The sequence below is a fragment of the Hemitrygon akajei genome, chromosome 10 (genome assembly GCF_048418815.1).
Source record: "Hemitrygon akajei chromosome 10, sHemAka1.3, whole genome shotgun sequence".
NCBI lineage: Eukaryota > Metazoa > Chordata > Chondrichthyes > Myliobatiformes > Dasyatidae > Hemitrygon > Hemitrygon akajei.
In genome coordinates, this window is record NC_133133.1 from 136399041 (window position 1) to 136420497 (window position 21457).

At 41.0% G+C, this 21457-nt stretch overlaps 1 protein-coding gene across 1 annotated transcript in view; it reads right to left on the minus strand.

Moving 5' to 3' along the window:
* LOC140734706 (sortilin-like) overlaps nt 1–21457 on the minus strand; it is a 136139-nt gene that overhangs the window by 49932 nt on the left and 64750 nt on the right. The window contains exons 3-9 of the mRNA XM_073059042.1: nt 19481–19557; nt 17636–17738; nt 16218–16385; nt 16006–16079; nt 9955–10001; nt 3447–3583; nt 2481–2564 (exon numbers count right to left, since the gene is read on the minus strand). Of these exons, the coding sequence (XP_072915143.1) occupies nt 2481–2564; nt 3447–3583; nt 9955–10001; nt 16006–16079; nt 16218–16385; nt 17636–17738; nt 19481–19557 (690 nt within the window). The remainder of the gene's footprint in view (nt 1–2480; nt 2565–3446; nt 3584–9954; nt 10002–16005; nt 16080–16217; nt 16386–17635; nt 17739–19480; nt 19558–21457) is intronic.

Sequence of the window (21457 nt, forward strand, 5' to 3'; positions counted from 1 at the left end):
ATAATGCTTTTCACCCTGCCCAGGCAGTGTTTATGGTAGATGTTCTCAATGGTGGGCAATTGGGTGCCGATGATCTCGCTGGGCAGTTTTCACCACACGCTGGAGTGCTTTGCGGTCCGATACAGGACAATTCCCATACCACACTGAGATGCAATTGGTGAGTATGCTCTCAATGGTACAGCAGTAAAAGTCCATCAGTATCCTGGGACAGAGGTGAGCTTTCTTGATGCTCTGCAGGAAATAAAGGCGCTGTTGTGCCTTTTTGATCAGGATGGAGGAGTTCAGGGACCAGGTGAGATCCTCAGAAATGTGGACACCAAGAAATTTGAAGCTTGTTACACGCTCCACTACAGCTCCATTGAAGTAGATGGGGACGTGAGTGTGGCTCCTAGCATGCCTGAAGTCCACAATGATCTCCTTGGACTTCTGGGTGTTAAGGGCCAGGTTGTTGTTGGCACACCACGCGGCCAGGTGCTGGACCTCGTCCCTGTAGGCCGTCTCGTTATCCCCTCTGATCAGGCCAATCACCGTGGTGTAGTCTGCGAACTTGATTATGGAGTTAGAACCATGTACAGGAACGCAGTCATAGGTGAAAAGGGAGTACAGAAGAGGGCTCAGCACACAGCCTTGAGGCACGCCGGTGTTCAGGGTGAGGGTGGAGGAGGAGAGGTTGTCTAACTTAACAGATTGGAGTCTGTTAGTCAGAAAGTCCAAGGTCCAATTGCAGAGGGATGAGCTGATACCAAGCTGGCGAAGTTTGGCGATCAGCTGGGAGGGGATCACAGTATTGAATGCCGAACTAAAGTCAATGAACAGCATTCTGACGTAAGAGTTGGGGCAGTGTGAAGTGCTGTGGAGATGGCATCCTCTGTTGACCTGTTCGTGTTATAGGCAGATTGATGGGGCTCCAGGGTAGTGGGCAGACAGGATTTCAGATGTGATAGAACCAGTCTCTCAAAGCACTTTGCAATGATGGGGGAGAGTGCAACTTTAGTAACTTTACAAAGTAATAGTAACAATATGTCAAGTTCAGAGGGAGCTACATAACGTAGGGAGTGTCAGCAAGCAAGATCAGACAAAGTAGAGTATAGGTCGATGTGTAATTTGTCTGGAATGGGGGATGGTTGGACATTGGAGCTTAGCTAATTAGGGGGTGGTAGGCCCGAACTGGTACATTTTAAGCCTTACCTAATTAGAACTCTGGAGAGAAGAGAGAGTCCACAAGAGGATTGAATGGATTAATGAATTAATCTATTGATTATGCTGGGAGTGAGTGAGTGAGGGAGAGTGAGAGAGAGAGAGAGAGTGTGACAGAGTGTGCGTGTGCATGTGAGTGTTGGTTGGAGGGGAAAGAAGATGAGAATGATGAGAATATTGTGAAGAGGGCTGGCACCATGAGGATGGCTGCAGGGTAGGTGAGGGGAGGGGAGGTGAAAGATAAGTATGGAACTTGATTTTGTGGAATCCTAGCCCAAAGCTATGCTGCACAAATAACTTCTCGTCTTAAGAATATCCAGCAAAGGTCCTCTTCTCTCAGCAACAGTGATGCTGAAAAAAGTTTATTGGGCAGGAATGAAGTTCCAACATACACAACTGACAGAGCAAGTATGTTTGAAATGCCTAGGGTCATGAAATTAAAAGCAAAACTGGTCAAGATCACATTCCACTCCAAAATTAATTGATTTTTCAGATGCACAGTGCTGAAATAAAAGCACCATCACACTGATCTTTTAGTTTTTCCTTTACCATATAATTTTTTTTAGAATAGAGACAGAAAAGACTGCAGATGCTGGAATATGGAGCACTACATATCACATGTATGTGATCACATATATCATATCACATATTGATGTTTTGTCAACATCAATGGAGGGAAAATCATAGTTGACAATTTGGTTTGAATCCTTTCTTTCAGTGTCACGTGCTATTATGGTTTGAAATTTTCAATTTTTACCAACAGCAACTAAAAACCAGCCCCAAATTCTTAATGATTCATACATTGCAGCTGGAAACTACTGCAGTAGTCAATGACTTGACCATGCAGGTGCCTTTTGACCGATTGAGAAAATATTATTTAAAACCAACTGTTGATGGATTTGTGGAACTTACACAAAATACTGGATAAACTCAGCAAGTCTGACCATCTATGGAAGGGAATAAACACACAACATTTTGGAACAAGACCCTTCATCAGGACTTGGCCTGAAATGTCAACTGTTCCTTCCCTGCCATAGACGCAGCTGGACTTGCTGGGTTCCTCCAGCATTTACTGTGTGTTGTGCAAAATTTCCAGTATCTGCACAATCTTGTGTTGATGGATTTGTCTCGTATTTATCCCAATAACCTAAAATACCTGATTTTGTCAAATGATGATAACTGAAAGAACTTCCTGAAGCTGAACTTTAAATCATTCTTTAAAATGTTAGAAATGTTACAAGCAGGAACAGATGAAGGGGCTTTTGGGATTACTTTGAATATACCTGTTCATGACCGACAGGAGGGAGTTGAGCTTTATTCCAAGAATCACCCTGATCAGTAGACACATAGATCGATCGAGGCTGGGTCTGTAAATAAAAATTGGTTATTCCATGTGCTTAGAGTTTTTTTTCTTTTATAAATTGTATGTACTCATGCAAATTTCTTACACATATTATCTTTCTAAGCTACAAGCAACATTTGACAATCACAAGTAATGTAGCTCATTGAGAGCAAATGATGTACATGAAACAGTAAATGGTAAGAAATTTATTTTCTAAATGTAACTTCAACTGGCAGCTCTAAGTTGAAACTTAGACTGCCATTATTTTGAAAATTCAAGTTTTTGAAACAATTGTAAGCAATTTAGTGATTAAGAGACCTTGAAAGTCGACAAATTACAGATGGATAATTGAATTTCAAGTACAGCCAATTACTTTCAAATAAAGTTTCAATATATAATGAATGCATAAATTGTTGACAACAATTATTTGTACAGTGTTATTAAGGTGTTTCACAGGAGTGTAAGGAATGAAGGTGCCATCCAAAAGGAAAGGATTGGTGTGTTGATCCAAGTCCAAGTTTTATTGGACTGGAAGCAATTTAGTACAAGTTGACTGGAAATGATTGCTTGAATTCAGGATAAAAATGTTCCCACAAATAAATTTAATGGGACAGCTAAATCTAAACCTCTGGATAATGAGTGCATTGACATTACATCCGTTTATGCCTGGCAAATTGCCTCTTCTGTTTCTATAAGCTGGTCCTTGTCACGGCAGAGGTGAGTAATTTATGCAACTGTTTCAAACATCTGATTCCTATAAAATAATCACTCAGCCTCAATACCTTCTTCTATACAACATACAAGGAGCTTTGATGATAGATTTATAGCTTCACCAGAACGATGTATAATCCTCTAGTTGCATCTTACAATATGTCCAAGTACTATTCCTTAAATGTAGTCATTTTACCTGGTTATTGACAACAGATGCAAAGAGAAAACGGCCAGCAAAGCCAAATGAATAAACATTCGTCAGAAGTGTTGTATACGTTTTTCCAAAATCCATTGTTCTCTTTAGCACCAGAATTCCTTTGTCATTTATATCATCTGTAAAATAATTTTAAAATAATAGTGATACTTAAATTTCATAACACATTTCATGTTATGTACATTTTCAAGAAAAAAATAGTGATAGTTCAACTGTTCTACTAGCTTGATCACCACCAAAGGCATTGACTTATATGATATTGAACACTGTGAGGTTACATATGCCTGTCAGCATTAAGAACAAATCAAAGATTTTATTTTATGGACCATATACATAATAATTTTAAGATAAATGAAGGTTCTAAAACTTCATTGATAAATGTGAACATAAATAGTTCCTAGTTTTTATTTCTATATAATTTTAAGCATATATGTAGATTTACATGCATTGACGACACGCAACAGAAACATATGGAGGAATCACTTACACTCTTCAAAACTGTTACAATATATGCAGCCCAATTTCATAATTGTATTGATTTATCACATCATTCATGATTAAATATCTGTAAATTTACTTTTTGATAAATTAAGAGAATCTATAATACTATATCCTATGGTTCTTGCAAAAGACATACATGACAAACTTCCAAAATGGGCAGTAGCATTACAGAGGGCTAGAGGGTAATCAATCAATCTAAAGCTTTTTCAGCTTCATGGCAAATAGTGTGGAATAAGAGAAGAGTAGGAGGAGGGAAAGGAAGAGAGGGAGCAAGTTTGTTGATAGCTTCCCATTCAGGCTATTTGTGAAATGCTCATCTTAGTATAATACCAGTATGTGCAACAAAGATACATCATTCATCAAAATGTCCACATTTTACCTTCTGATGATCACTGACAACTAGAACATCTGCTCACCACAGTACAAAGCTAAAACCATCAAAATAAACAGCATTGGGAATCAGATTATGCCATATTCCATATAAAAGTGAACTAATCACACTGCATATTCTTCCCTTGTTTCTGTCTTCAAAATGCCTTTGTTTGTTCTATGTCTCCTACTTAAAGCTGCTAGTGACGATCACGTAAGTGGCAGTGAGTTGTTGATTCTCAGTACAAATGACCGGAGATAGTCTTGAAGAATAATTGCAAACATCTGTAGCCTAGTAGGTCTGGGTGTAGATTTCATCTCAGAGAGAACAAAAGCAAATCTGCTGATCGCCTGACAGGAAAAATAAAGGTGCTGCTGCAAGAGTTGAAGAAAGGATGATGATGTCCAGGCAGATAGTCAAACTGCAAATAGCTGAGTTGATTGCCATCTGCATAAGTACACGTACGCACAGATACTTAGAGCAGCATCCCAACCACATAGTATCATAAAAGTAGCACTTACAAAAATCTCATACACAATTTTTATAAGAAAGAACACAAATTGAACAAAAAGCTCATATCATGTAAAGTGATCAAAATCTTTGACTAAAATAGAATGACCAGAACTGAATGCAATACTCCAAGTGTGGTCTGACAAGTCTGACAGCTGCAGCATGACTTCCTTATGCTTGTACTAAACTCCCCCCTCCAATTCTTCTTTACCACCTTATCCACTTGTGTAGCCATTTTTAGTGAACTCTGGACCTGGATGGATGGAGCATTGGCTGAGCGGCAGAAAACAGAGAATGGGAATAGAGGGATCCTATTCTGGCTGGCTGCCGGTTACCAGTGGAGTTCCACAGGGGTCGGTGTTGGGACTGCTGCTTCATATGATGTATATCAATGATTTGGACTATGTGATTAATAGATTTGTGGCTAAATTTGCTGATGGCACAAAGATATGGGGAAGGAACAGGTAGTGTTGAGGGAACAGAGAGCCTGCAGAGACTTAGATTGTTTAGGGAAATGGGCAAAGGAGTGGCAAATGAAATACAGTGTTGGAAAGTGTATGGTCATGCACTTTCCTGAAAGAACGGGCAAACTATAATTTAGATGGGGAAAGAATTCAAATTGCAGAGATGCAAAGGGACTTGGGAGTCCTTGTGCAGGATACTCTAAAGGTTAACATCCAGGTTGAGTCGATGATGCAGAAGGCAATTGCAATGTTGACATTCATTTCTAGAGGTATAGAATATAAGAGCAGGGATGTGATATTGAGGCTCTATAAGGCACTCGTGAGACCATACTTGGAGTGTTGTGTGTAGTTTTGGGCTCCTTATTTTAGAAAGGATATACTGACATTGGAGAAAGGTCAGAGAAGATTCATGAGAATGATTCCAGGAATGAAAGGGTTACTATATGAGGAACGTCTGGCAACTCTTGGGCTATATTCCATGGAGTTCAGAAGAATGAGGGGGGAATCACAGAAACATTCTGAATTTTAAAAGGCCTAAACAGATTACATATGGCAAAGTTATTTCTCATGGTAGGGGAGTCTAGGACAAGAGGGCACAACTTCAGAATTGAAGGACGTCCATTTAAAACAGAGATGCAGAGTAATCACTTTAGTCAGAAGGTGGTAAATCTGTGGAATTTGTTGCCATGAGTGGCTGTGGAGGCCAAGTCATTGGATGCATTTAAGGTAGAGATAGATAGGTTTTTGATTAGCCAGGGTATCAAGGGGTATGGGGAGAGGGCAGGGGAGTGGGGATGACTGGAAGAATTGGATCAGCCCATGATTGAATGTCAGAGCAGACTCGATGGGCTGAATGGCCTACTTCTGCTCCCATGTCTTATGGTCTTATGGATCCCAAGATTCACTGTACCTCAATGCTATTAAAGGGTCTACCATTAACTATATACCTTCTCTTTTCATTTGACCTCACAATGTGCAAAGCCTCACATTTGCTTGGTGTAAACTCCATCTATCACTGTCTGGCCATACCTGTAACAGAACTATATTCTGATGTTATCTTTGATAGTACTTCACACCAGTTACAGCTCTGCTATTCTTGGTGTTATCTGCAGACCTGCTAATCCACCCATCTATATACCATTGATGTATATCACAAACAACAGAGGTTCGAGCACTAATCCTCACAGAACACTATAAGTCACGGACCTCTAGTCACATCTCTTCTATGAATAAGCCAGTTCTGAATCTAAACTTGCAATTGATCCTTGATGCCATGCATGTTTATCTTCTAAATCAACCTACCATGAAGGGCCTTATTAAATGCATTATTAAAATTCACATGGATAACATCCACTGCCTTGTTCCCATGAAGCTAATTTGTCATCTCTTCAAAAACATTGGTCATGTTTTTAAGGCATGACTTGTCCTGCACAAAACCCATCATATCTTTCAAAATATGCATGAATCCTATCTCTCAGTCACCTATCCAGGAGCTTCCCTACCATTGACCTGAGGCTCGCTGGCCTATAATTAGCTGGATTATACCATTTCCTTTCTTGAAAAAAGGCACAGCATTTGCTACTCTCCAGACTTCTAGGACCTTACTTATTGCCAGTGTGGACACAAAGAACTTTGTCAAAGCCCCAGCAATCTCCTCACTTACTTCTTTCAATACACTGCTATATATGCTATTAGGCTGTGGGGACTGATCCACCTGAATGCTCTTCAGAAAAAGCAGAATTACCTCCTCCACAATATCAATATGTCCCAGTACATTAGCATGCCCTGCTCTGCTTTCACTATCCTTCAAATCAATTCTCCTTCATAAATACTGACACAAAGTACTCATTTGATACCTCAGCCACTTCCTCTGACTCCAAGCACAAATTTCTTCAGTGGACCTACCCTCTCCTTAGTTATCCTTCAACATTGTCTCTCCTTAGGACAGTTTTCCTTTAGGACAGATTATTATTATTATGTTCAATCCTCAGCCAAAAAACTCATAATTTCCACACCCTGCACTGCTCAGTTTTACTTGCTCAAGCCTGACTGTTTCGTAGACCCATAGTTTTGGCCTGCTCCTGCCCCACCAAACTTGTATCTGCCTACCTGGACTCCATTTTGTCACCCATAGTTCAGTCCTTCCCCACCTACATCCAGGATACATCCCATGCCCTCCACCTCTTCAATAACTTCCAGTTCCCTGGTCCCGACCGCTTCATTTTCACTATGGATGTCCAATCCTTATACACTTCCATTCCCCAACAAGAAGGCCTCAAAGCCCTCTGCTACTTTCTTGACAATAGACCTCAACAGTTCCCCAACACCACCACACTCCTCCGGTTGGCGGAACTGGTACTCACACTTAATAACTTTTCTTTCGGCTCTTCCCACTTTCTTCAGACTAGGAGTGTAGCTATGGGCACTTGCATGGGCCCCAGCTATGCCTGCCTCTTCACGGGTTATGTGGAACAGTCTATGCTCCAAATCTATACTGGTACTGCTTCCCAACTTTTCCTTCGCTACAATGACGACTACATTGATGCTGCTTCCTGCACCCATGCTGAGCTCGTCAATTTCATCGACTTTGCCTCTAACTTCCACCCAGCCCTCAGATTCACTTGGTACATCTCGGAAACTTCTCTCCCCTTTCTCGATCTCTCAGTCTCCATCTCTGGAGACAGACTGTCCAGTGACATCTTCTATAAACCCAAGGACTCTCATAACTACCTCGACTATACCTCTTCCCATCCTGCCAAATGCAAAAATGCTATTCCCTATTCCCAGTTCCTCCGTCTCCACCACATCTGCTCTCAGGATGAGGCTTTCCATTCCAGGACATCTCAAATGTCCTCCTTCTTTAAGGATCATTATTTCCCTTCTGCCATCATCAATGATGCCCTCACCCTCCTCCATTTCCCACACTTCGGCCCTCACCCCATCCTCCTGTCACCACAACAGGGACCGAGTTCCCCTTGTCCTTGCCTACCACCCCACCAACCTCTGGATCCAGCATATTATCCTCCGCAATTTCCACCACCTTCAACAGGACCCCACCACTAAGCACATCTTTCCCTCTTTACCCCTCTCCGCTTTCCGCAGGGATCGTTCCCTCTGTGTCTGCTTGGTCCACACGTCCCTCCCCACAGATCTCCCACCTGGCACTTATCCCTGCAAGTGTAAATGCTACACCTGTCCCTACACCTCCTCTCTTACCACCATTCAGGGCCCCAAACAGTCCTTCCAGGTGAGGCAACACTTCACTTGTGAGTCTGTTGGGGTCATCTATTGCATCCGGTGCTCCCGGTGCAGCCTCCTCTACATCGGCGAGTCCCGACGCAGATTGAGAGACCTCTTCGTCGAGCACCTTCGCTCCGTCCGCCACAACAGACAGGATCTCCTGGTTGCCACCCACTTCAACTCTGCTTCACACTCCCATTTGGATGTGTCCATACATGGCCTCCTCTACTGCCATGATGAGGCCAAACTCAGATTGGAGAAGCAACATCTCATATACTGTCTGGGTAGTCTCCAGCCCCATGGCATGAACACTGAATTCTCCAACTTCCAGTAATTCCCTCCCCCTCCCTTCCCCCATCCCAGTTTCACTCTGCCTCCTCCTCCAGCTGCCTATCACCTTCCTCATGATTCTGCCTTCATCTACTACCCATTGTGCTTTCCCCTTACATTCCTTCTTCACCTCTCCTGCCTATTCGCTCCCCGCTTCCCCTCCCCCACCCCTTGATCTTTCCCCTTACTGGTTTTTCTCCTGGCACCTACCAGCCTTCTCCTTCCCACCCTCCCCCCACCTTCTTTATAGGGTCCCTGCCCCCTCCCTCTTCAGTCCTGATGAAGGGTCTCGGCCCAAAACGTTGACTGCTTGTTTCCACGGATGCTGCCCGACCTGCTGAGTTCCTCCAGCGTGTTGTACGTGTTATTATGTTACCCTCCCTTTGCAGAGTACAGTACAGGTGCAGAATGTACAGTATAAGTCACTGTGACAGTCAGCTTTCTTCCTGTGGTTTGAGTTTCTGCTGCAGAACTTAGAAACTGGCTAGTTGTGCTTTGTGCTCTAAAGGAAGCTGCTAAACCAGTTGGACGCTTCAACACACTTTTTGGTTCACAAGCACGTGAACAAAGTCAATACAACTTCAGCATTAAAAAGGATGAGCTCTGTGGTTTGTAAAAAATCCTCTCCAAAGCTGTGCCCCAATGAATGGGGTTTGTTCTTTTTATTAAGTTTACTCATCGATCTTCTATCACTTTCCCTTACTCTTGCTGACTTAAGTTGTAGAAATTAATCATATTTTGCAAATACAAGAATCTAACTGAAGAGTCAGTTGGGGTGAAATCAGATTTGAGTGGTAATACACATGAGCAAGTCAGCAGTGATATTTCAGCCCACTCAATGGTTTTTTTGGCTTGAATGGATATAAAAATCAGCTGCTGATTCACTATCAGTAAGTGTAACTGGAAGCAGTTCATTTGGCCCAATTTCACTGCAATATGCATCACCAACAATAGACGGATCTCTACAACAGGGATAGAATGGGATGGGGGAAAGAGAAAGATGGAGAGATTAAAATGTCAAATCCTACTCAAGATCTATCTAAAATGTTTGTAAAAAAAAATCCAGTAAACTTACAAACGCCGTTAGGATTAGTTGAGAAAAAGATGGTGCTTCCTGGTCCCCTAAAATCAAAGAAGGTCATGAGAAATTATCATAAATCTCTGAATTTAAAAAAAAACAATGTCATGCAATAGTGACACAAAATCCAGTCACAAAATAGTGTTTGCTTGCCATTGCGATTGTGAGCTCCATGTGTCAAATTAATTCAATATGTATGAAACACACAGCAAGATCTATCCTGGTGAAACATAGAAGTATGTTGTGTTAGAATTTTGAGGAAGCTAAATGAATGAAGGTGAAGGGCAGATCAGACATAATTTACTTTTATGGCTCGGGGGGGCTGAATAGCCTAGTTCTGTTCCTACATAATCATAGAGCCCTAAGTTGCCCAAGAGGGTTGAGGAAGACTATTTTTTAGACTTATTGTTTATCCAAACTGTTTTTAAGTATTTCAAACTATAGAAGGAGAAGAGGTTGGCACGATTTGGCCATATAGGGTTGCCAATGAAAACAGAAATGAAACATGTTTTAAGAGGGGTGGAAATCAAGAGAATTCCAAGTGATGAATCAAGTGATGATACAGACAGACAGACAGACATACTTTATTGATCCCGAGGGAAATTGGGTTTCGTTACAGCCACACCAACCAAGAATAGTGAAGAAATATAGCAATATAAAACCATGAATAATTAAATAATAATAAGTTAATCATGCCATGTGGAAATAAGTCCAGGACCAGCCTATTGGCTCAGGGTGTCTGACACTCTGAGGGGGGAGTTGTAAAGTTTGATGGCCACAGGTAGAAATGACTTCCTATGACGCTCAGTGTTGCATCTCAGTGGAATGAGTCTCTGGCTGAACGTACTCCTGTGCCTAACCAGTACATTATGGAGTGGATGGGAGACATTGTCCAAGATGGCATGCAACTTGGACGGTATCCTCTTTTCAGACACCACCGTCAGAGAGTCCAGTTCCACCCCCACAACATCACTGGCCTTACGAATGAGTTTATTGATTCTGTTGGGGTCTGCTACCCTCAGCCTGCTGCCCCAGCACACAACAGCAAACATGATAGCACTGGCCACCACAGCCTCATAGAATATCCTCAGCATCGTCCAGCAGATGTTAAAGGACCTCAGTCTCCTCAGGAAGTAGAGATGGCTCTGACCCTTTTTGTAGACAGCCTCAGTGGTCTTTGACCTGTCCAGTTTATTGTCCATTCGTATCTCCAGGTATTTGTAATCCTCCACTATGTCCACACTGACCCCTTGGATGGAAACAGGGGTCACCAGTGCCTTAGCCCTCCTCAGGTCCACCACCAGCTCCTTAGTCTTTTTCACATTAAGCTGCAAATGATTCTGCTCGCACCATGTGACAAAGTTTCCCAATGTAGCCCTGTACTCAGCCTCATCTCCCTTGCTGATGCATTCAACTATGGCAGAGTCATCAGAAAACTCTGAAGATGGCAAGACTCTGTGTTGTAGTTGAAGTCTGAGGTGTAGATGGTGAAGAGAAAGGGAGACAGGACAGTCTCCTGTGAAGCCCCAGTGCTGCTGACCACTCTGTCTGACACACAATGTTGCAAGCGCACGTACTGTGGTCTGTCAGTCAGCTAATCAATAATCCATGACACCAGGGAAGCATCCACCTGCATCACTGTCAGCTTCTCACCCAGCAGAGCAGGACGGATGGTGTTGAACGCACTGGAGAAGTCAAAAAACATGACCCTCACAGTGCTCGCCGGCTTGTCCAGGTGGGCGTAGACACAGTTCAGCAGGTAGACGATGGCATCCTCAACTCCTAGTCGGGGCTGATAGGCGAACTGGAGGGGGTCTAAGTGTAGCCTAACCATAGGCCGGAGCTGCTCTAGAACAAGTCTCTCCAGGGTCTTCATGATGTGAGAGGTCAATGCCACTGGTCTGTAGTCATTGGAGCCACTGGGGCGCGGCGTCTTCAGTACAGGAATGAGGCAGCACGAAGCCAGCAGAGAGATAATGGAGCAGGCTTGTTATATGAAGCTTCTATGACTACTCTAAGGGAAACATGGAAGATGAAAAACACAAGAGGGAAAAATGCTAGAACCATGAGATGCGCCCTACAATTAAAAGAAATCTGAAATAAAAGAGAATGCCAAAAGATCAAGAGTTGCTATCTGTAAAGATTGCAAAAATATAGCTTTTCAGGTGGATTACCTTTCATCGGAATAGACACAAGCTGGAAAGACTAATTAACAGATTTGATGGAATTCAGTGTTGAGCCTTAATTATTATAACATACCAATTCTTTAGCATTTGTTGGAACAGTGTAGGAAACAAAAGAGAGTTTGGGATGGAGAATTAATGCAATGGATTCTTCTTCTCAGGCAGTCCCTCAGGATAAAGGATGACTTGCTTCCATTTTGGTTCTGTGGATTCTGATGTAGCAGATGAAGCCATCATGAAAAACATAGATTCTTCTACAGATGGGGCAAGTGACGGTAGTTTGTGAGGTGATCTGGTCTTTTTCTACTACTTATGCAGGACTTGAGATGCAAAGCCCCAAAGTCCTCATAAACATCCAGAATACTTCTAGACTGTAAGTGGTCATGGGACAGATATCGTAAAAGTCAGGGGATGTTGCATTTCAAAGACAAGCTGAGCATATTCTCGAATCTGACATCATATTCTCAAAATAGACACATTATTTCAGCTTGATCATTTAATGATGGGCACTTTCATGAAATATCAACTCCATAACAACTCTGTTTTTCTCTCTCTACAGCTGCTGTATAATCTGTTGAGTCATTCCAGCAACCGTTTTTAAATTTGCATAAATTTAGTATTGTTTTGTAAATTTAGAAGTGCTGAAGTTTCAGCACTTTTCTTATTTATCTTCTACTTATACCACCTTCAGACAGAGCAGCTCTGAGAAATAATTTTTTACCATTGGCTCCACCACCACATGTGACGCATTGTCTTTCTTGGATCCTAATCACATACTTCACTTTTCTTACCCTCTCCCTTCCTTTCTCCCTCTCTCACTCTTTACTGCATTCTAAGTTCATTTTCCTCATTTAGTTTTAAAGAAAAATTATTAATTAGAAATGCTAAGTATTTGTCTCTCTGCAGACATTATCAGACCCACTCTAAGCATTTCCAGCATTTCAGTATTTTCCTATTTCTAGCGTTTGAATATTTTTTATCTTTTCATAGAGTTGCCAGTGCTGTATTTAATGAGGATGAAGCTATGAGTGGGCATATTTCAACTGAGCAGGAAGAATTAATCTTCATTATTTCATGAAGTTCATTTGGGAATGACAAATTATTCCAATTTATTTTGAATTCTAGAGCTTATTGATCGGCCTGCATAATCTTTAGATAGTGATTCCAAGCCAAGCAAAATTATATATATGTATATAAGGAAATTACACGTGACAAGGGTAGAGAAGGGACCACCAATTTTCCATTTAAATTCAGAATGTGTTAACCAATGTAGGACCATTGGCAAAACGATACCTCCTGCCTACCACCACCCACTCTTCCCATGTCTACTTCTGCTCCTCATTACCTGCAAACATCTACTTCCCTTCTCCTCCTTTCCCTCCCAACTTCCTCCTTATAATTGACTATACCACTTTGGTAACTCACTCACTAATCCTCCTCCCCCCATCTTATCTTTCTTCACTCATTTCCTTTTCCTTCAACCCCTCATTTTTTATCTTCTATCTGGGTTTGACACCTTGAGTTTTCAGTGTGATTTAACTTGAGATGAAAAATATCATCTTGAAGAGGACTACAACCTTGTCATGGTTTGGAGGCTTGTGTGCCTCAATGACCTGAAGAGCTATGTTAGTTGGAATCAGGGCTTTATGCTTTGGCTCTTGGTAGGGTCACCTATGGCAAACAGTTCAAAGGGAAGAGGCCAGACTAAGAGTGGTCCACCGGTTCTGCAGGTTTGGGGGTTCAGCTCAGGTCTAACAACCCTGACTGGTAAAACAAAATCGTAGTGGAAAAAGCAATGAAGAAGCTTTCTACATCTTAGTGCAATGGTATTCTTGAGACTCCACCCAGGACTTGCATGACTGAGAGTAGTGAAAACTGAGAAGAAGCTACTAAACACCACCAAAAATGAGATTCTTCATTGCTGCCCTAAAAGCCAGCAGCAAAACGTGCAGTAACACACACAGAATGATCATGGCAGGTCTTTCCCTGTGAGAAATTTCCTTGTCATTCCTAAAAGTAATTGCTGTCAAGATTGTTGTAACATCAGATGACTTTAAATTTCCTTTCAAAATCATACATGAACCAATAATGTCCTTTTGCTGACCACCAAAGTCCTGGTATGGTGGTCTGGGACAAATTGGTTGGGGAAATAAGAAGGAAAGTAAGATCACATTTCCATGTAATCTTTTTATTTTAAAGATTTGTTTATAATATTTACATTTTGCTTGATTTTTTACAAATATACATTAAATTAAAACATAAAATGAAAATATTTAAAAACTTGTCCAGCATGCATTTCATCTCTTGTGGTGCCACTGGTTCCAGAAGGTCTCCAGAGAACTGATGGACATTGTGTGCTCTCTTCCCAGTGACACGTAGACACAGACGCAATCTCAAAAAAGTGAAACGCAGTCAGTTTGGGTGGAAACCTCCAGGCCCATTGCCTATACTATGAATGGCCACCTTGGCTAGCCCCAGTAGAAGACCAACAAGGAGGTCCTCTGAACAACTTGCCACCTTCTGCACAAATTGCCCAAATATCAGGAAAGTGGGGCTGAAGTGCAAACAGAATTTAAGAAGTAGATTTTTCAAATACTCAAACAGGGGTAGCAATCTCTCGCATTCGCATAGACATAAAGCACTGATTCCACTGGGACACAAAATTGGCAGGCAACCTGAGAGTCCGTAAACCAATTTAAAAATCAGTTCTATGACACTGCTGTCTCCATCCCCAGTTCCACATAGAGAGACCTCCAATGGGAATCTATATACTGCTGGATGCCAGAGTTAATATTATATGTGAAAAATTGGATGATTTGTTTAATATTAGCAATCTTATGTCACAAAATTTGGCTGTCAGACGTGGAAACTATTTTGTATTTGATATTTAGTTATGACAAAGAAGGATATCATCCCATCGAGTCTATGATGATTTTCAAAATAATTTTATCCCCCCACTTCTTTACCTGTAAGCTAATCTCTCTCTCTCTCACATCCATCACCCACAACCTAAATACTCTAACCACCTACCTCCACTGCAGTAATTTACATCAGCCAATCAAACTACAAATCAGCATGCCTTTGGAATGAGCACGATTTAATGGACCAGCTCGGCTTTTCCTGTCAACCAGGTTTGCACATTCATAATGCCCAATCAGGAGAAAAAAGATAGCATGGTTAAGAGAAAGGATGATTGGAGGGAAAATCTATATAATGACATCATAATTCACCTGCTGCTGTAATGTTTTTTTTCTTTTGCATAATAACAAAACTTTTCAAATTTTGTAGTTTCCTGAAGTTTTATAAACGGTTGTTATAAAACATAATTCAAATTATTAATGTAAGGTGAATTCCAGTTATTTGCTCCATTGGTTAGCCAGGGCAGCTACTTATTTAGGAAAACTCTTAAAGAACAAAAACAAATAGAGAAAGTAGCCTAGATTCCCTTCTTTTATTTGGGACACAGTGCTGCTTAATTGGGACAGGAGACTGTTGCTGAACAGTTTCTAACCAGTGTCAGTCAATGTGCATGTCATATGTTGTTAAACACTTCACCATATTTAGAGCGAACAGTTTTTAAATAGCATCACTTGTGTGTGTTTGTGTTCAAAGAGCAATGACAAACTAAAGCACAGTTTTATAGTATTGCAGTAATTTTGGCAATGTTTTAATTTGTTCTGTATTTTATTTAAATACATGTTTTCTTACTCAGTTAAATGGAAGTTTGTCTTTTTTTTAATGCCTTTTAACTACTTCCAGGAAACTTCGGCTAATTGTGGCAGCCACTTAATTGGGCCAAAATGTACTGATCCCATGTGTTCCAATTAACTGGAATCCACTGTATTAAAAGTAAGTTACAACTTACCATAAATATGTATAGACAAACTGATGGAGTTTTTTCCATGTATCACCAAAATTTTGAGAAAACCAAAGATCATGCTGTAGTAGACAAAAAAGAAGACAAAGTGAGAGCTGATTCCAAATGTTCCAATAAAACACTTCAGAAATATTTCCACTTACAGGCAGTCACAGTGGAGGAAGATAAACATTTTAAAAATCTATTTTTGCCTTACTTACATCAGTGCTGTAGGCCAGCAGGTGATCTGAATGGGTGGAGTGATATCTCATTGGCCGGCTAGGGTGGAAGGGGAGACGGAGGTAATGAAATGACCGACCAGAATCAGATGACCGCAACATTATGCCACTACGTCTTGTTTGTTTTGCTTCATCTGCTATCAGAATCACCTATTGGTTGACAGAAAAGGAGTACTTTATTAATATCTGCCTAAATATTTGTAGTGGATATGAACTAATACATTTTGGAAAAATAATAAACACAAGAAAGTCTTGCAGATCCTGGAAATCCAGAGCAATAGACACAAAATGCTGTAGGAACTCAGCAGGTCAGGCAGCATCTATGGAAATGAATAAACAGTTGATGTTTTAGGCCAGGACCCTTCTTCAGGGTTGGAAAGGAAGGGGGAAGATGCTAGAATGAAAAGTGGGGGGAGGTAAAGCCGGGTGAGTAGGAAAGGTAAAGAGCTGGAGAGGAAGGAATCTGATAGGAGAGGAGAGTGGACCAAAGGAGAAATGGAAGGAGGAGGGGACCCAGACGGAGGCAATATATAGGTGCGAAGAGGTAAGAGGCCAAAGTGGGGAATAGAAGAAAGGGGAGGCAGAGGGAAATTATTATTTTTTAAACTGGAAGGAGAAATCAGTATTCATGTCATCAGGATGGAATATAAGGTGTTTCTCCTCCATGAGGGTGACCTCATCTTGGCACAAGGGGAGGCCATGGACCAACATGTTGGAACGGGAATGGGAATCAGACTTAAAATGTTTGGCCCAGAAGTTCCACTTTTGGCAGATGGAACGGAGGTGCTCAACAAAGTGGTCCTTCAATTTACGACAGGTCTCACCACATAGAGACCACATTGGGATGCATTGAAGCACTGGACACAATAGATGACCCCAGTAGATTTGCAGGTAAAGTGTTGCCTCCCCTGGAAGGACTGATTGGGTCCCTGAATGAAGGTGAGGGAGGAGGCATATACACAAGTGTAGCAATTAGGCCACTTACAGAGATAAGTGCCAGGTGGGAGATGAGTGGTGAGGGATGATTGGACAAGGGATCCCTGCGGAAAGTGGGGAGAAAGAGAGGAAGGGGAGAGGGGGGAGGGGAGGGGGAGAGAGAGAGGGAGAGGGCAATTGATATATTTACTAATAGGATTCCTTTGGAGATGGCGGAAGTTGCAGAGGATAATGTGTTGGATGCAGAGACTCATGGGGTTGTAGGTGAGGACAAGAAGAGCTCTGTTACTATTAAGGCAGCAGGATGATGGGGTAAGCATGGATGCATGGGAAATGGAGGAGATGCGGGTGGGGCAGCATCAGTAGTAAAACATAGCTGGGGCCCATAAGAACGCCTGTTGCTACCCCTCAAGTCTGGAGAAAGTGGGAGGAGCCGAAGGAAAATCTTACTTTGGGAATCTCACCTTCTTGGAATGCTTCGGTCCTACATTAATTCCAAATTCTTTCCTTATATAACAGTGCTTGAGTATACTTGAGATATCAGAAAATGTTTTCCCATAATCCTCACTGCAATTCAAAAGACAACAAAATTTTAGGTTTTCAAAAAAGTGAAAAACAAATAGCATTGGAGACTTTTTCGCTTCTTAGTTTTTCTTCCAGTTGAATCTAATTTGCGTATTTGCTAATTGAGTTTAATCCTAGTGATTGATGAAACCACATTTCAAGGGAACAGTATTAGATGCACTTGAGCAGCAGAGAACCTAAGACCCAAAGAACTGGAAATGGCTTAAGAGTTCCAGCAAATCACTAACAATGATGGCAAAGATTCCTCAGTACTATTTAGACAAAGTATGGCAGAAACACTGAGGGTCAAGAAAAGAGATGAACTGACGAATAGAGAGGAAAGTAATACCATTTGGAAGAACACTTTGAAGAGCCACCTTTTGTGACTCTGTCTTTGGGGTAGTTCCTCTTGATTCCATTCTACCGCAAACTACCCAATTCCCTCTTTGGCCATTCTGATGCAACCAGAAATTAAAAAGTGCATATTCCATCTGGAAAACAAGGCCACAGGAGTAACTATCCCTGCTGAAAGTCTAAACTTGATAGTGAGGAACTAGAGTCAGAAATTTACAATTTTATCTTCCTCAGCTGGAAAGATGAGAGCATGCAGGGGTAAATTAGTGATGCTGTAATTATGACCTTCTTCAATAAAGAAAGCAAATCTGATCTTGGTATTTAACGAAAGGATCTCCCTGCTATCTGCCAGAAGGAAAGTCATTGTCATGGCCCTTCTCAGCTAACTCTTTAGCTAAAATATGTTTAATGTGAAGAGGTATGAGCAGGATAATGCACATTGCCACAGTCAGTGGAGATCCCTGTGAACGTCATATAGAATGAGAGACCAGCATTTTTCACACTAGCACTTGATGACATGATCTTCCATTCCTCACACCTGCAGTCACCTTTGAGAAAGCTCAATAGTAATTACTTATGCAGGAGCAGACATAAAAGAGCGAATTGCTCAATGATGCAAAGCAAAATCTCTGATTTCACCCTTGTCACATTCCACACACCTCCCACCATTTGGAATATACCGTTAGAAGATTGTGTAGTGTTAGTTACATCATTTTGATAGGCGATAAATAATACTCAGAGTCATGTGCAGTACGTAGAACCAGCATCAGACAATGCATTTCACAGACTTGATATCACCCAAAAACAAATTTCTCTTCCACTTTGAGGCTTGTAATAGGACACAATCTCATTTCATACCAAATGTGCTGTCAGAAAAGCTTTACCTTACTTAAATAATATGCTGCTGAATGCTACGAAGAGCATGTCAGAAACATGCAGTCACTGCTATCTAGATGTAGAAAACTGGCAAATAACATCAAAGCAGTATCATACCATGATGGCTATATATCACCATTCTCACAATATTACTGAGATTAAATCCTGGATCTCCTCTTTTAACACACTCAATATGTCAAATGGCCTCCTTCTGTGCCATGATATTATTATGATTCATTTCTAACAAAAGTACAATGGGAGTATTTTCATTGTATGTCACTCATCTCCAGGTCAACATTGTTTAGGAATGGGCAATAAGTATCAAATTGCTAGCTTTGACCATAATTGCAAGATTCATTCAAATCTCACAACTTACATATAATGTTCACAATTAATCTATTTACTTGCAGAAACTCAACGTTAAATTAGTCCTCTATTGTAGACGTGGAAAAATTCACAGAGCAAAGCTTTACACTGGGAATGTAGGATTCAAAACATCAGAAATACAATCTTACCTTCTATAGAGCCGGGAATCTCCACCAAAAAATATCCAAGAAAGTGGCAAGTTGAAAGTTGTCAATGCAAGAATGACCTGTAAAATTGAAATTGCAATTATCTTTAGAGTTGATGTACAATGTTGAAAATGCTGGAAAAAAAAGAATGTAATTGGTAGAGCTAAGTTTCTTAAGTGGTTGGAAGGAAATTAGTAAGTGTTTGTTTGAACTTTAAGAATTTAGGTACTCACTTCCTCAAAAGCAAATTAGCCAAGAAGGTATTGTCCATAAAAACTTAATTTTGTGATTTTAAATATAATTCAAGGCTCTCAATGTCTCCATCATCTTTCATTTACCACACTGGTTGAAAATTTCTGCATATGACCACTTCCTGTTATCTACCTCTTCCAATGAAGCTGAGAAGGATGCTGGGTTGTTCTACAATTTGGAACAAGTCAGATACAATGGGTTCATCAGAGGAGAAAATTTCCATTGCTCAGTGGAGTGGCAGTCTCACTCCACACCTTCTCCCAGAAGAGCCACACCTCAGGAGAGCATAATTACATTGACCAGAAAAAGGGGGAAAAAAAACACAGGAGCTTACAAGTGAGTTAAGAATTTTGCAGGCAGGAGCAAGTAATTAGAATCTACTGGTAATTAAAACAAGCCATACTCTTTCTCTCTACTTTGCAATAATCCCATAAGAAAGGGTGGTATATGATAGAATATTTTCTTTTATTATCAAAATGTATTCTTGGATTAAATTCAGGTTTGCGGCAAACTCCTTAGACTTGTTAATAGGACTCTCAAAGCTTTTCTTCCAGGTCAGTGCCTTTGATTTACCAATCATTCTGATCAACATATTAGAAATGCTGAACAAACTCAACAAGTCAGAGGGCATCTGTGGAGAAGATTAAAAAGTTGACCGAGTCCCTTAATCAGGCCCAAAACATTGACTGTTTATTCCCCTCCACCGATGATAACTGACCTGCTAAGTTCCTTCAGCATTTTGTGTGTGTTGCTCAAGATTTCCAGCATTACAGAATCTGTTGTGTCAGCCATTATGATACAGCAATTTAAGCTAGAAGGATATCAGCCCCTACAAATGGAATTCTCCCAATTTACAACTAGGTTACACTGATCAGATGTAGGCAGAACAGTGGTGGGGCTCATAGTTCCAGCAACCTGGGTTCAAAACTGATTTCAATGATGACTAGGTGGAATTTACATGATCTCCAGGTGGCTACTTGTGTTTCCTCTGGATCCCAAAGACATGACCATTGGTAGGTCAAATGCCCACTGTAAATTGTTATTGTATTATAGCACCTAGCATGCCTTTTTGAAGAAAGGGGAGAGAAGATAGATAGGTAGATAGGAGAAATAGATAGGGAGAGGGAAGACAGGAGTGAGATACCAAAAGGGAAACAGAAGGAGAGACTATGTAGTATATACAAAATAATGGTGCTCTTTCTAAAATGAAAATTTTGCAGATGTTGGATGTATGTAGCAAAAGAGTAAACATTGGCAATATTCAACATGTCAGGCAGCATCCCTGAAGAAGGAAACAGAGCTGATGTTTAATCGATATGAAGAAAGATAGCACAGAAGAACACCATTTGGCCTGTTCAATCCATGCTAGCACTATGAAAGAAAAGTCAATTTCACTGCCTAGTCCTGAAAATTTATACTTATCCAAGTGATTTTGAATGTTACATTTGAATATGCTGTTCCTTCTGCTACAGCACTGCATGCCAGATTCTGTCCACTCAATGTATTAAAATACCAGAAACAAGGCATGTTTTCAAATTCACAGGAGGGGAATAAGGGGACATAAGGGAAGGTCTGTGGCTTCCATTATATTCAGGAGAGATTAAGGGTGTTAGTGCAAGGTCAAAGAGGGTTTTAGAGATTAGCGAATAACAGCTATTTGGTCTGAAGGAAAAGTAAATTAATGAAGCAGAATAATTGTGTAAAAGTTGTGCAATGTATATAGAACAG